Source organism: Lepidochelys kempii, chromosome 2 (genome assembly GCF_965140265.1).
Source record: "Lepidochelys kempii isolate rLepKem1 chromosome 2, rLepKem1.hap2, whole genome shotgun sequence".
Classification (NCBI taxonomy): domain Eukaryota; kingdom Metazoa; phylum Chordata; order Testudines; family Cheloniidae; genus Lepidochelys; species Lepidochelys kempii.
The window spans coordinates 107,445,220-107,457,744 of record NC_133257.1 but is presented as its reverse complement, the minus strand read 5'-3'; the positions used below and the strand labels follow the sequence as shown (position 1 = coordinate 107,457,744).

The following is a 12,525-nucleotide window of genomic DNA, read 5'->3' as shown; positions in this document are numbered from 1 at the left end:
GGCAGGGAAGGGCTGGGTAGCACTCCTTCCCAACACCCATGGGGGCTGGCCCAGGTCCCGCCGTGACCTCCTGAATGTTCCTCCGTGCCCCTATAGGGAGCATGCCCCACACTTTGGGGACCTCCGCCATACAAAATAGAACAGCTTCCTCCCATCAAATTCCATTTTCTTCCATGAAATGTTCAGGTTTAGTTATTAGGAATACTTTTAAAGTTGTAAGAATTTTGAATTTTCACCTATATCATTTAATATAACCTTCGAACAAAAGCTCTTAAAAACTAAAAATGACCTTTCCCTGAGCATCTGATTTTTGCTTCTAATATCAGGAGTGAAATCCGGACTCCACTGAATTCAGTGGGAGCTTTGTTATTGACTCACCTCACATGTTTGCAGCCAGTGACTTCCTCATTTTTACTTTCTCCCTTAACTTTAGGTAGCCATGTTGTGGAGATGCCTGAAGACCTGGAGAGTAGAAACTGCATCCTGCAGGTACTGTCTCTGCCAGGACATGGGAAGGACAGGTCTAATTTTGACTATGGTTATGGGATTCTGTGTGTCTCTCTCTCTCTCTCTGTGACAGCTGCGATGACTCAGTAAGTTAACCAGATCTGTTTCAAATGTCCCTTTAGCTAAACAGCTGCAATCCCAGTCTACTTTTCAGTTGTTAAAATTCATTTTTGCTCATCTTTCCTCTGCTTCTCCACCAAATAAAAAAACTCCCCAAATCATACTAAAACAAGCTACAAGAAACCAGATGTTTATGCTTTTTAAAAAAATGAGTTATCCATTACAACAGTTGTTTGAGGGAAGTTGAGAAGCTGCACTTTTGAAGCTGCTAACTTCTCCTTTTGGATGGCTACATCAAATCTCACTAGTTTTTTGTAGAGTGAAGAAAGTTATTTTAGCTCTGGAATTAGAAATGTCTACTGTTTTTAGGCTAATTTCACCTGAATTCAAAGTGTGTGTGTCAGTAGCCACGCTACTTTGGACTTTGATCTCAAGAGAAATTAAAAGTTAATTATCATGGGGACATCTCAACACATAGATAGGAGCTCTTGAGTTGATTGTGATTCAATAGGTCATGCTCTTCCTCCTGAGTACTAGAGAGATGTGCTGCCTTTTTTTTTTAAAATGAGATCTCAAACTGAAGTTCTAAGCATTTGCGATCAATAAAGAACTTGTGGCATTGTTTTTACAACAAAAGGCATGTTACTTCCATTATCCAGATGAAACTCCACTTTGAGCAACTACATTCGGCCTACCCAGTTTTACCCATTTGCTCCCTGTCCTTAACTGTTGTGTTGTACACCTGTAGACTATTAAACAGCTGCTGCGCCCAGCCATTGTTTGCTGTATTTCAGTGGTGGCTAAAGTGATGCTGCTTATAGCAGTTGTCAGTAGTGACTGACTAGGAAGAAGTTTGTTTTGTTCTGCCTCTCATTAAATAGCTGTAAAATGGGAATAACAATATAGTATAAAAATGAAATATGAAGTTATAAAGGATTTAAAATATCCAGATATGTACGCAGCACATGCAGTTTAGGTAAGCAACTATCATTATACCCACTGGAGAGATGGTTAAAATGAGACATGGAGAAATTAAGTGACTTGTCTGACAAGGCATTGTAGTCTAATCAAATAAGTATGTGCCTAGTAACTATGAGCCCATGTTCCAATCTTGGTTCTCAAGTTGATTTGCTGGGAGACCTTAGGCCCAAATTTTCCAAAATGCCTAATAATTTTAGGTGACTTCGTTTTTGGGTGCTCAACCTCAGTGTGCCAAGTTGGGTGCCCAAAAACTGAAGCACCCAAATTTAGTGGAAACAATTTGTCTGTTAACTTCTCTTAGCTTCTGCTTCCCTACTTGTACAATGCAGGTAATACTAAATGCGTACTTCTTAGCGATGTTGTGAGGACTTAGTAAGTAATGTTTGGAAAGTGGGAGAATTAGGATTGGAATGGAGGACCACCTTGCTTTCCAGTGCTGAGGTTAATCCTCTAGATTATGTCCCTTTAATTTTAGGGGTGGGTAGGGAGGAGGGAATTAGGACAGCCCATGTTGTGCATCAATAACTGGAGATGGAGACCCAAAAGAAGAAGCTTGTGTTGCTAAAGATTTAAGGCATAGCAACCATTTTTCCTGCACTGATTCAACTCACATATTTATGCATTTTGGTTTTAGTAATATTTGTATTTGTATTTGCATGATTTGGTTATCACTGAGATGCCAGTAGCTGAGTTAAGTAAACAGTACAGTGTATTACTACAGTACAAGGGATTTATGATAAAAGTTTTTAAACATTGAGATAAACAACATTATTGACTGCAGCCAGAAACCATGTAAACATGCATAAACGTTATTGGTGGTCTTTATACAGCACAATGTAATTTCTCAGAAAGTTTGCAACAAAAAATGACAAAGCAACAAGAAGGCCCCCTTGAACGATTTAGTGATATCATTTCAGTGAGGGATGGGCCTAGTGAATACTTAACAGTTGCTATCATGGATAAGGCGACATTTTAACAGCTTCAGGTAGTTGTCAATTTTGTGGGAATCCCTACGCAGGCAGTGTAGCAGACTGTAAAAGGCAAAGAGACGGGAGTCCTCATCTGACATTTGCAGGGATGGGAGACCTGACCACCTGGAGTAGACTTCATTTTCTATTTCACCAGGATGAACCTAATCAAAAGGAAACAAAGTGATAGTATTTCATTGACAGTACTACTAGGCTAAGCAATAGAAGCTAGGGAATCAGACAAGAGAGTTCTAGGTAAAGCACCAAAGAGCCAAGTAATGCTTGCCTTGGGTATGCTGTCTAATTGATTGAAGCTTGTAAAAAAACATCTGGTTTACATTATGGTTCCAAAGATCTTCGAGGCATGATACACCCTAATGTATGGAACATTAAATCTGTACCTCAAAATAATGCCACATTATATTTCTATGTGTATCTATATGATTTTGCTATCAGTCTTTCACTAAAAGTTTGCTCTTCTACAGTATATAGAGTGCTTACCTGCTCTAATGCCTGATGGAATCTGATTTCATGACAAAGCCAGTCCTTCCATCATGTGCAGACCTGCCAATGGCATTGCCTCTTGGTTCAATCTGCCTTTAAGTTTTCCTGGGCAGGTGGATGGATCTGCTCTTTGGATTTCTTTACATGTGCCCCCCTCCCAGCTTTGTCTCAGGCCTTCTCTGAGACAATGACTCTGGTATGGACAGCCTCAGGAGTATGTTAAAGGCAGAGACAGACATCAAGAGTGCTTCTTCATATAAACATCCACTTCTACAAAGCAAATACTGGGGTCCAGTAGAACATGAGGGGAAATCATAAGTGATTCAGTGAAATCTGATAGATGAGTATGAGTAAAAACTCATGTAGTCAGTGAGCGTCTAAAATAAAGATTGGTTAAACTCCCCTCATTTGAAGAAGTTTTCATCCATTTTCTCTTGTCAAGGACAACTATACTTAATAGCAGGAGGATCATCTCTTCCTATCACCACTTGCAAAGCTGATTCATCCCTCCTGTGAAAACCAGTGGGGAACAACTACAAACCAAGACTGCCTATGGCTGTCTCTGTCTGGGCAAGCTATTGGCCACACTGCAATAGTCTTGCCAGTGGATAAGAAACCATGACTTGACACTACTGATCTTGCCAACCTGATCTCTAAATCTGTTTCTAGAATGAGAACAATGTAAGAAGATAATTCTAGCAGCACTTAATTTCCACTGTTTTCTTGGACCCCTTCCTGCAGGTTTTACAGATGGATATAGATGGAGATGTCTCAGCTTTAATTGATAGATGCATTTGTGGTCATGAACAAAGTCAGGTTGCTGTCTAAACAGACTCCAAACTGAGAGAATAAGACCATGTTTTATTTATGCTCTAATAGAAGTTAGTGAATACTGTGAGCACTTCTTAAGGATGTTCAGCTGTTTAGAACTTGACCAAAGCCAGTGAAGTCTGAAACTTTGTAAAGCCCAGTTCAGCTACTGATTGATTTATGGGATCTGTCAGAGGTCCCATTAAACATAAACAAACTTGAGCTGCTTTTAGACAGGAAAGCTTTCAATCAGTTACTCATAACTCATGTACGGGTACTGTGAGACAACTATGTTGTCTAGGCTTACCAAACTAGGGGGTGGGGGGACCATGTGTCACAGACTTTCTCATAATGCTCGGGAACCAGATCCAAGACAGAGAGGAGGACACCTCTGCAAGGAAAGATTCCATGTTTATTGTCAGGGAATCCTTGCAAAATGCAAGACTTCAAGAACAGACTCTTAAACACCTCTTTTCCAGTTTGGAGAGCTGTAAGCAATACTATATATATTACTTACTATATATATAGATATATATGTTAAAAATAGTATTAAGGTTGCAAAGTCAAGCACCCAAAGGTAAGGAAATGCCAGAATTAAGGTTGCCTCCATGTGTGTGTAGATTATGATACAGTCTTTAATTACATGATCACAAATTACTTTTTCCATGAAGTACCTGTGTCATTCAGTGCACAGGGTGCAGAGCACTCAGTGAACCACTATTCAATATTTTTTTTTCCTCATTGCTCAGTGTGTGACCTAGGCCTTATTTACTGCATGCTATTCAAACCCTGCTCTGAAGAATGAATTATTATTTCCTCATGGTATCTGAGTGTTTCACAAACATTAATGACAGGTTTCAGAGTAACAGCCGTGTTAGTCTGTATTCGCAAAAAGAAAAGGAATACTTGTGGCACCTTAGAGACTAACCAATTTATTTGAGCATGAGCTTTCGTGAGCTACAGCATCCGATGAAGTGAGCTGTAGCTCACGAAAGCTCATGCTCAAATAAATTGGTTAGTCTCTAAGGTGCCACAAGTACTCCTTTTCTTTTTACAAACATTAATGAATTTGTTTAATATTTATTTTGTTAATATCCCACTTTATGGATGGGGAACTGAGGAACAGAGAGATTAAAGTAAAAAGTATCCACTAAATTTGGGTGAATACTTTTTGAGATAATGCTCTAGTTCAAAAAGAAATATATTCTTTAACTGTGTTTTACAAGAGGTCAGACTGGATGATCACAATGGTCCTTTCTGGCCTTGGAATTTGTGAATCTGTGAGATGTCTAGGACCTGATTTCTCAGAGTAAATAAGGCAGGGACCCCTTCAGACAACAGCCTCTTTCTTTATCCAACCCTGATTCATCCCAAGAGCAGGTTGAATGTGTGCACAGAATGAGGCAGGGGTCCTGTGGAAAAAATAGTTTGTGATCATGTAAGTAAAGACTGTATAATAATGCATAGGCTGAGTGGGGCTGAATTAAGGCTACCTTCATCTGTCATTTCCTAACTTTTGAGAACTTGACTTTGTAACTTTAACAATGTCCTTTTAATGCAGTTTTTGTGGGTGTAATTTCCTAGGTTTTTAAAAAATAAACTGAAAAAACAGAAATTCCCTCATGGGACATCATATTGTCACCCACATGGGACATTTGCAGAATTGGAATCTTTAGATTCTCTACAGAGACCCCTGCCACTTGAGCCAATGGAGTAAATGATGGCAGTAGTAGGTTGTCGTCCTCTATGTGAATCAGTACTATAAGGGGATGAAACAGATATTTGCTCTCAGGAGAGGAATGGTTAAATTCAGGGATCTTGAATTCCTTTCCAGGCTTTGGAGCAATGTGTTCTCTAGTGGCCACAAAGTCTTCTGCCTGTTTTCCCCAAGCTTGACTCCTTCTGCTCCTTCCTCTCCAGCCTGTCCGAGTCTCATTTCTCCTCCTGTAGCCAGTCCCAGTCTCAATTACTCAGGCTTCTCATTCCAGTCCCAGTTCCCCACTTTTGGCTCCTCATCCAATTTCTCTCTCTTCCTCCAAGGCTTCCAGTCAGCCCCACACATCCTGTCCACTCTGGCTCTCGGTCAGTATCCTCTGGCTCTTCATCCAATTTCAGCATCAACCCACTCAGTTCCCAGTGCTAGTCTCCCTGCCCAGCCAATTCCAGTCTCTTCCCAAAACTCCCAGTCCCAGTTCTCTCCCTCATGCCAACTCTCCCAGTCTTTACTCCCCAGGCTCCTTGTCCCAGTCTACTCCCCCTGGATCCAGGCTCATCACAGCCTGTAGCAGCCAGGAACATCAATTATAGGGAAAGTCCTTCTCAGACCCCTGAAGCCCCAGGGTGGAACACATTCAATTCAGATGGAATGTTTGGGGAATTAAGCTGTAACAAGTCTCTATTGAGCATGTGTGAATTGCAAATTTTCAAAGGCTTATCTCTTGGATAAATTTGGTTGGCTCTTCAGATGGAGGCAAAGCCCACCCACCTGCCAAATTTCAAGTTGCTACTTGAAGTATGAGGCCACTAAAGGTTTTCAAAGAAAAGGTCACCTAGAATATTTTTCCCTAGCTTTGTTCTTGGAAACGACTCAGCCATTTTGTCTGAAATTTTCCAAAAAATCCAGCCTGAGGCAGACACCCAGCATAGGAAATTTCAGCCCAAATAGTTAGTTTGGCAAAGTTATAAGCAACTGGAAACAGGGTCTTATAAGGGGAAATGTTGGGAACCTTAATGATAGTCAGTGCTATCATCTCTTGTACATATATGGTCTTTTCACTTCTGCATCACAATCATTCCATTACTAGACTAAAGACTCTTGCATAGTGGAAGCTTTTCCAGGAGGCATCATTAGGCCTGGCATAATCTTAAAGATACAAATGAATACCCATCTGTGCAGGAAAAAAGTTCTCCTTCCCCTCTAATCGACAGAATTACTTGTTCTTAAAATTAAAAATAATCTGACTTTCTAGCCTCTTTAGAGAAATAAAAAGATGCTTAAAAATTAGGCAAAGGATATTAACACAGTATCCACAAACCACCTCACAAGGTTAAGATGACACACATTTCAAATATTAATCATTGAGTATGAAAGGAAGCATGTTAGCGTCTAGTTATATAGTTCTGCTTGTCAGTGTTGTAGCATATGTTGGACTTTAGGATGTTTTTGTGTCAACTGTTTATAAAAGGTGATCCCTTCCTTCTGTCTACACATAGACACCAAAACTGTAGTGCAATAACAGCATATAGTTTCTTAGTGGCCAAAAAGGGAAGGAATTAAGGCATTGCTTCTTCAATGGGCAACATTGTGGGCCAGATTCTCAATTATAATTCAGCCTGGTGCCAGGGGGCCTCTTTTGTGATGGAACGCCAGCAGACCTAGGTCCTGCTCCAACTGCACCCTCCCCTGGTGTAGGGATGTGTTCAGGAAGGATGGAAGCTAAGCTATTCCATGCCAATCATCAGGTGTCCCTTTAGGGACAGTACATGGTTGGAATCAGTTAGAGCAGATGAGTGCTGAGAATCCCTCCCCCTCCCCCTCCCCCTCCATCACTCTCCTGCTCTGAACAGAATGAGCCTACTCCCGTATGTGGCTTCCTGGGAGCTTTGAACTAGGACATTGGGGCCCTAATGCTCACCTACCTGTCCAACTATTTTCTCCATTCCTTCTAGAAGACGCTTGTTCTGTTCCTCAATCTCCACAGCCTTCCAGAGAATGGTATCTGGAGCTTCTTTGATACTTTGCACTTCAGAGACCAGGTGGAGCAGGGGATCATTCCAGGAGCGCAGTACTCCCAGCACTAAATTCAGTAGGTCTTCATGCTGTTCATCAACATTAAGAAGATGCAGTTAAAGCAAGAAGACTATATGAAGGCAGCACGAGGAGGCAGTGTTGCACTCAGGTTGGAGCAGTGGTCTAAGACTGAGGGAACCTCGATTTTATTTCTAGCTCTGTCACCGATTTGCAGTGTGCCCTTTGGCACATCACTTGTCTTCTCCATATATTTCAGTTCACCCCTCTGCAAATGGTGTATTCATGTACATACAATCAGTTATTATTAAAAATGTGTTAAAAGAGAATTGGATGAATGGTGATAGAATACTGCAAATACAAAATATCACCAAAATTGTCTCCACAGTATATTGTATAGTGAGAGTGACTAGGATTAGCCTCTCTGAATGGAGTTGCATTTAACTTGATAATTAGCCAGTTTTTAATGAGACAGATTTAGAAGTCTGGTGGGATCTGAAGAAAAATCTCAGCACGGAATGGAAGATGCACTCTGGGGTAGGCCACTTAATGCCTTTTATAAAGGACTTCTACTGTCTATAGAACATAGTAAACATGCCCTGTCATCCTCCTCATCCCCTTTGAAAAGTTTGCTTCCAAGGAAAGTTCTTCTCTTTAGAAGCTTTCATTGCTTGGGGTTAGGTGGAAGCTCAAAAAGCTTTTGCTCTTTTGGGGGTGCTGCTAACCATTCTGCTGCACTAGAAACCTTTTGAAGTTGACACATGGGACTTATATTCTGCATTTGCTCCTGTGCTAAAAGAAAGAGAATTTGTAACCCTATTGTAATATTCTAAAAGGAGGATCTTGGGATTGCAAAACTGGGACTAGGGTGCAACTGGTAAAACATCAAACTCTGGCATAACTCTTTGGTGACTAAGCTTGCACACTGTCCTCTCCAAAGCATTTTCAAGGGCTAAAAGAAGGTGGACATACACATCTCTGATTATGGCTGCCATTGTTAAATGGAGAATTCAGAATTTAATGTGGCAATATCCAACATGACTCTCTTTACAAGTTGTTTGATTGTTGCAATTACCTTGTGTTGTTAAAGTCTCTATCTGAGTGATGATGTGGCCACTTCTTATCTGGTGGCTATTGCATGGTTATCTATTTAGAGTCTGTCAACTGCTACAGTAACTATAGAGCCAATAGAATAGTACCTACTGTATTTATGTGTCTCTTTGACTACTGAGGCCCTCTTTGGTCCTTCCTGTACCTTTTATTATCATGCTTAATTATTATCTATTTGTATTAAAGTAATGCCCAAAGGCTCCAATGAGAGTGCTATACAGATATAAAGAAAGACTTGGCCTCTGCTCTAGAGAGTAATTTGAAATAATATGCAGTAACTGAATGTAACATATGAAGAGAGGGAGACTGAGAGCAACAGGAGTAAGATTTTTTCTTTTATAGTACATATATTGAAACTGAATATCTGTAAGAATTTTCATCAGTATTTGACATTTTCTACTTTTCTTTTCCTTGCATTTGATTTTTAATTACCATACATACTCGTTCATAAGCCGAATTTTTTAGTAAAAAAGGGAAGCATCAGAGAAGGGGGTCGGCTTATGAATGGGTACAGAGAGAGAGCCCCTCCCCCCAACAGAGGGAGCAGGGAGAGGCAGCACAGCCAGCAGAGCCAGAAGAGAAGAGGTGGAGCCAGAGTCTCTCCACTTCTGGCCATGCTGCTCTCCCCCCCAGCCTCTGAAACAGCTGCAGCTCCAGGGCTGGCAGGCTGTGGCCGCGCCACTCGGCCCCGCCCACTGGAACATGCTGCGGCCACACCACCCAGCCTGCTGGAGCAGCTCCGGCCAGGCCAGAGACATCCTCCCCTGGCCCTCCCCAGATAAGGTGGGAAGGGAAGGGATGGGATGGGGATCGTGTGGGGTTCCCGGGCTAGGGGTGGGGTCATGTGGGGGGTGGTCACAGGGATTACTCCCCTGACCCCCAGCTTCTCCCTTGCAAAAAATTTCCCCACCAGTTGCTGTCCCGGCCCGTCAGGGTAAGCAGCTGGCGTACCGGGACACTTTGTTTACTTAGGTTTACCTCTGTGCCTGTGGACGCGGCCCACCAGCGGCTTATCCTGATGGCCCAGGAGCCAAAGTTTGCTGACCCCTGAATTATAGGGTCAGCTTATGAATGGGTCATAAAAATTTTCCATTTTTACTTATCCATCTTGGGGGGGGAGGGGTTGGCTTATAAACGAACCAGCTTATGATCGAGTATATACGGTAACTGTTTTATCTCTTTCAACTAATTGTGGCCTAGCCAGCTCTAATTTCACTATTGCCTCTTTCTCCTCCTTTCATTCTGAAATAGGTTAAAAATGAGACTCACGTGAATCTGCTGAGCTTGTTCTTTGTCTTCAGGAGTGGTTAGGGAGGAAGTGTGGCAGCCATTAATGGCCTTTGTAATAAACCCACGGCCTTGAGCATAGCGCTCATCCTGTGGATCAACAACAACGTGCATTTATGAAATAAATAAATAAATAGATGAGTCATGGCACAGATATTCTAAAGGAAATTAAGTAGGTATTGTTCCTTTGGTTTCATCTCTGCATGTGCTGTGTTTTGTCCAGTCACTATACAGAGAAGTAGTTTGGGATCAGATTCTTTTATTTGAGTTGATATGACCTAAAACTGTGGAAGGAAAATACTTTCTGGGATTAGACTCCTGCACAGAATCTGTTTAGAAGGGATAGTTCCTATATTTTAGTATAGTGGTTCTTACAACCCTTTCTGGTGGTCTGATAAACTAAATCATTTTGAGAATCAACTAATAGGGGATTTGGAGATCTGGGGGGTAAGATATGTGAGAGGAGAATCTTTCTTATAAAGTGGTCCACAGAATGAACTATGTGGATATCTTTATTTCTAAGTTACAATTTTGAAGTTATTTAAATATATTGTGATAGGAATGGCAGAGTTTCCTCAAATATTCTAGGTATAACTGGCCTATGGCTTGCTTGTGGCGCTTTATAACTGTACAGCTATGTCCTCCCAAAAGAATAATCTTGTTCGGTATATTTCACTGGAGATACTTTTTCTACTTCCTCCTCTCCCTCCCAAACTGCCTTATTAATAATTTTCAAATATTGGCACCTATACTTTTGCCATCAAATTTTATATCAAGCATGTATAAGCTCAGCAGTCAGTGACTGAAAGCCTGCAATGTAAGGGAGGTAAAGGAGTTGACCTTCAATTTTAAAGAAGTGAATATAAAAATTAAGAACCAGCTCTTCAGTTAGTATAAACTGGCATAGTTCCATTGAAGTCAAAGAAGCTATGTCAATTTATACCACCTAAGGATCCATCATTGAGTCTAGAAGGAATGTCCATCAAGGAGTCTAGAAGGACACTTGATGTCTTTGATATCTGAGTTTGTATTGAGTCAGTCCAGATCCAACCTTTCTGAACAAAGGGTCAGTTTAATGAGACCTGGTACAGTTTGCTTATGCCCTAGAAAATGTTTTAATGTTCTTTGTAGAAAACTAAAGGTCCAGTCCTATGGGGAAAAAGTATGTGATCATGTAAAATTAAAGACTGCATCATAATAAGGCTTGGCAGAATTTGATTTTTCAATGGATAATATCTATGGCTATTTTGAATAATTTTATTAGCTATTTAATAATTGTGGGAAATAAGTAGGTCAGATGATGAGGGGGGTCAGACAATAATTGTTTAATGACCGCAAATGCTGAGATTCAAAAGGTTAAAGCTTTATAACTGTTAAAACACAAACTGTCAGCACCACATGTCAAATAATCAAAGTAAATATCCTTAAATCAAACTCTAATAAGTTCTCAAGCAGCGTTTTTCTTACTTTGCCTATCTGTACATTTTGATTATTATCAATGGAAATATTTGTTAGTTTATGTATACGGTGAAATCCACAATGTACTGACATTTACCAGTCCTTCCAAGCCTAATCATAATGTGTATGACAAAGGGGATGAATTAAGGTTGACCAGGCAACCTTCATTTTGGTATTTCCTAACTTTTGAGTGCTCGAGTTTTCAACCTTAATATTCCTTTCATTTAGTTTATTGTGCAATTTTGTAGGTCTTTCTGAAAAGCAAACTGAAAGAACAGAAATTCCTCCATGTGGCACCTTATTGACACCCACTTGATTCATCAGCAGGGTCAGAACCTTTAGCTCCACCACACAGACCTCTGCCACTGGACCTAGTGGAGTAACTCATTGCAGTCGTAGGTTGTTACTTCTGTGTGGGCCAGTGCTGGAGGGGGATGACAGACTTTGCCAGTGGGTTTCACAGATATTTGCTGACCACAGAGGTGTGATCAGACTCAGGAATCTTGAGCTCCATTCCAGACTCTGGAGGGGAGTGTGCTGTAGTGGACACAGATACTACTAACCCTGTTTCCCCAAGCCTGAACCATTTTGTATTCCTAAGCTCCGCTTGTGTTTTTTTTTAAAGTATTGTACTGCAGTTTCTGTCAAGTCTCACTCATAAAATGCTGAGTACTTACAAATTCGTTGAACATTTCTGAGGAGAGGGAGTGGATATAGTGTGAGAGTTTAACTGCACGGTCAAAAAGATTCCCAAGGGAGACCTGACAACCAACAGACCCACTGGGACAGATTGGCAATGAGGTCACACCTTTCTTTGGCAGGAACATGTTTGATACCAGCAGAACCACCAGCAGCACACCTATTCAGGTTTAAAACAAAAAACAAAACACACAGATATATGGATTTAGAAGGCGTCGTATAGCAGAAACTATCACAATTTTTCAGGAAACAGGGTTCCCTGTATCACAATATACTGCGCTCTCTACTGTCTCTTACCACTGTACCTGCCTTCATTATATAGCAATAAGTGGAAAAAAATCAGCCTTCCTCACTTTGTAAATATAAATACATAATTATATTTTCATAGATACA

General features: G+C 40.8%; 1 protein-coding gene across 1 annotated transcript; it reads right to left on the bottom strand.

The window, feature by feature from the left end:
- Window positions 1-2,488: 2,488 nt before the first annotated feature.
- On the bottom strand, window positions 2,489-12,284 carry PRL (prolactin). The gene is made up of 4 exons (XM_073331892.1): window positions 12,111-12,284; window positions 9,958-10,065; window positions 7,470-7,649; window positions 2,489-2,680 (listed from the first exon to the last, which is right to left on the bottom strand). The coding sequence occupies exons 1-4, from the start codon at window positions 12,258-12,260 to the stop codon at window positions 2,489-2,491; spliced, it is 630 nt and encodes a 209-aa protein (XP_073187993.1). The 5' UTR covers window positions 12,261-12,284.
- Between the last annotated feature and the right edge of the window lie 241 nt (window positions 12,285-12,525).

Bases quoted from the DNA above. Each gene is read 5' to 3' on its own strand.
- PRL (XM_073331892.1), bottom strand. From the start codon at position 12,260: ATGTTCCTGCCAAAGAAAGGTGTGACCTCATTGCCAATCTGTCCCAGT. The intron at 10,066-12,110 runs GTAAGTACTCAG...GTTGATCCACAG, and splicing joins CAGAAATGTTCAACGAATTT to GATGAGCGCTATGCTCAAGG. The intron at 7,650-9,957 runs GTGAGTCTCATT...GTTGATGAACAG, and splicing joins AACAAGCTCAGCAGATTCAC to CATGAAGACCTACTGAATTT.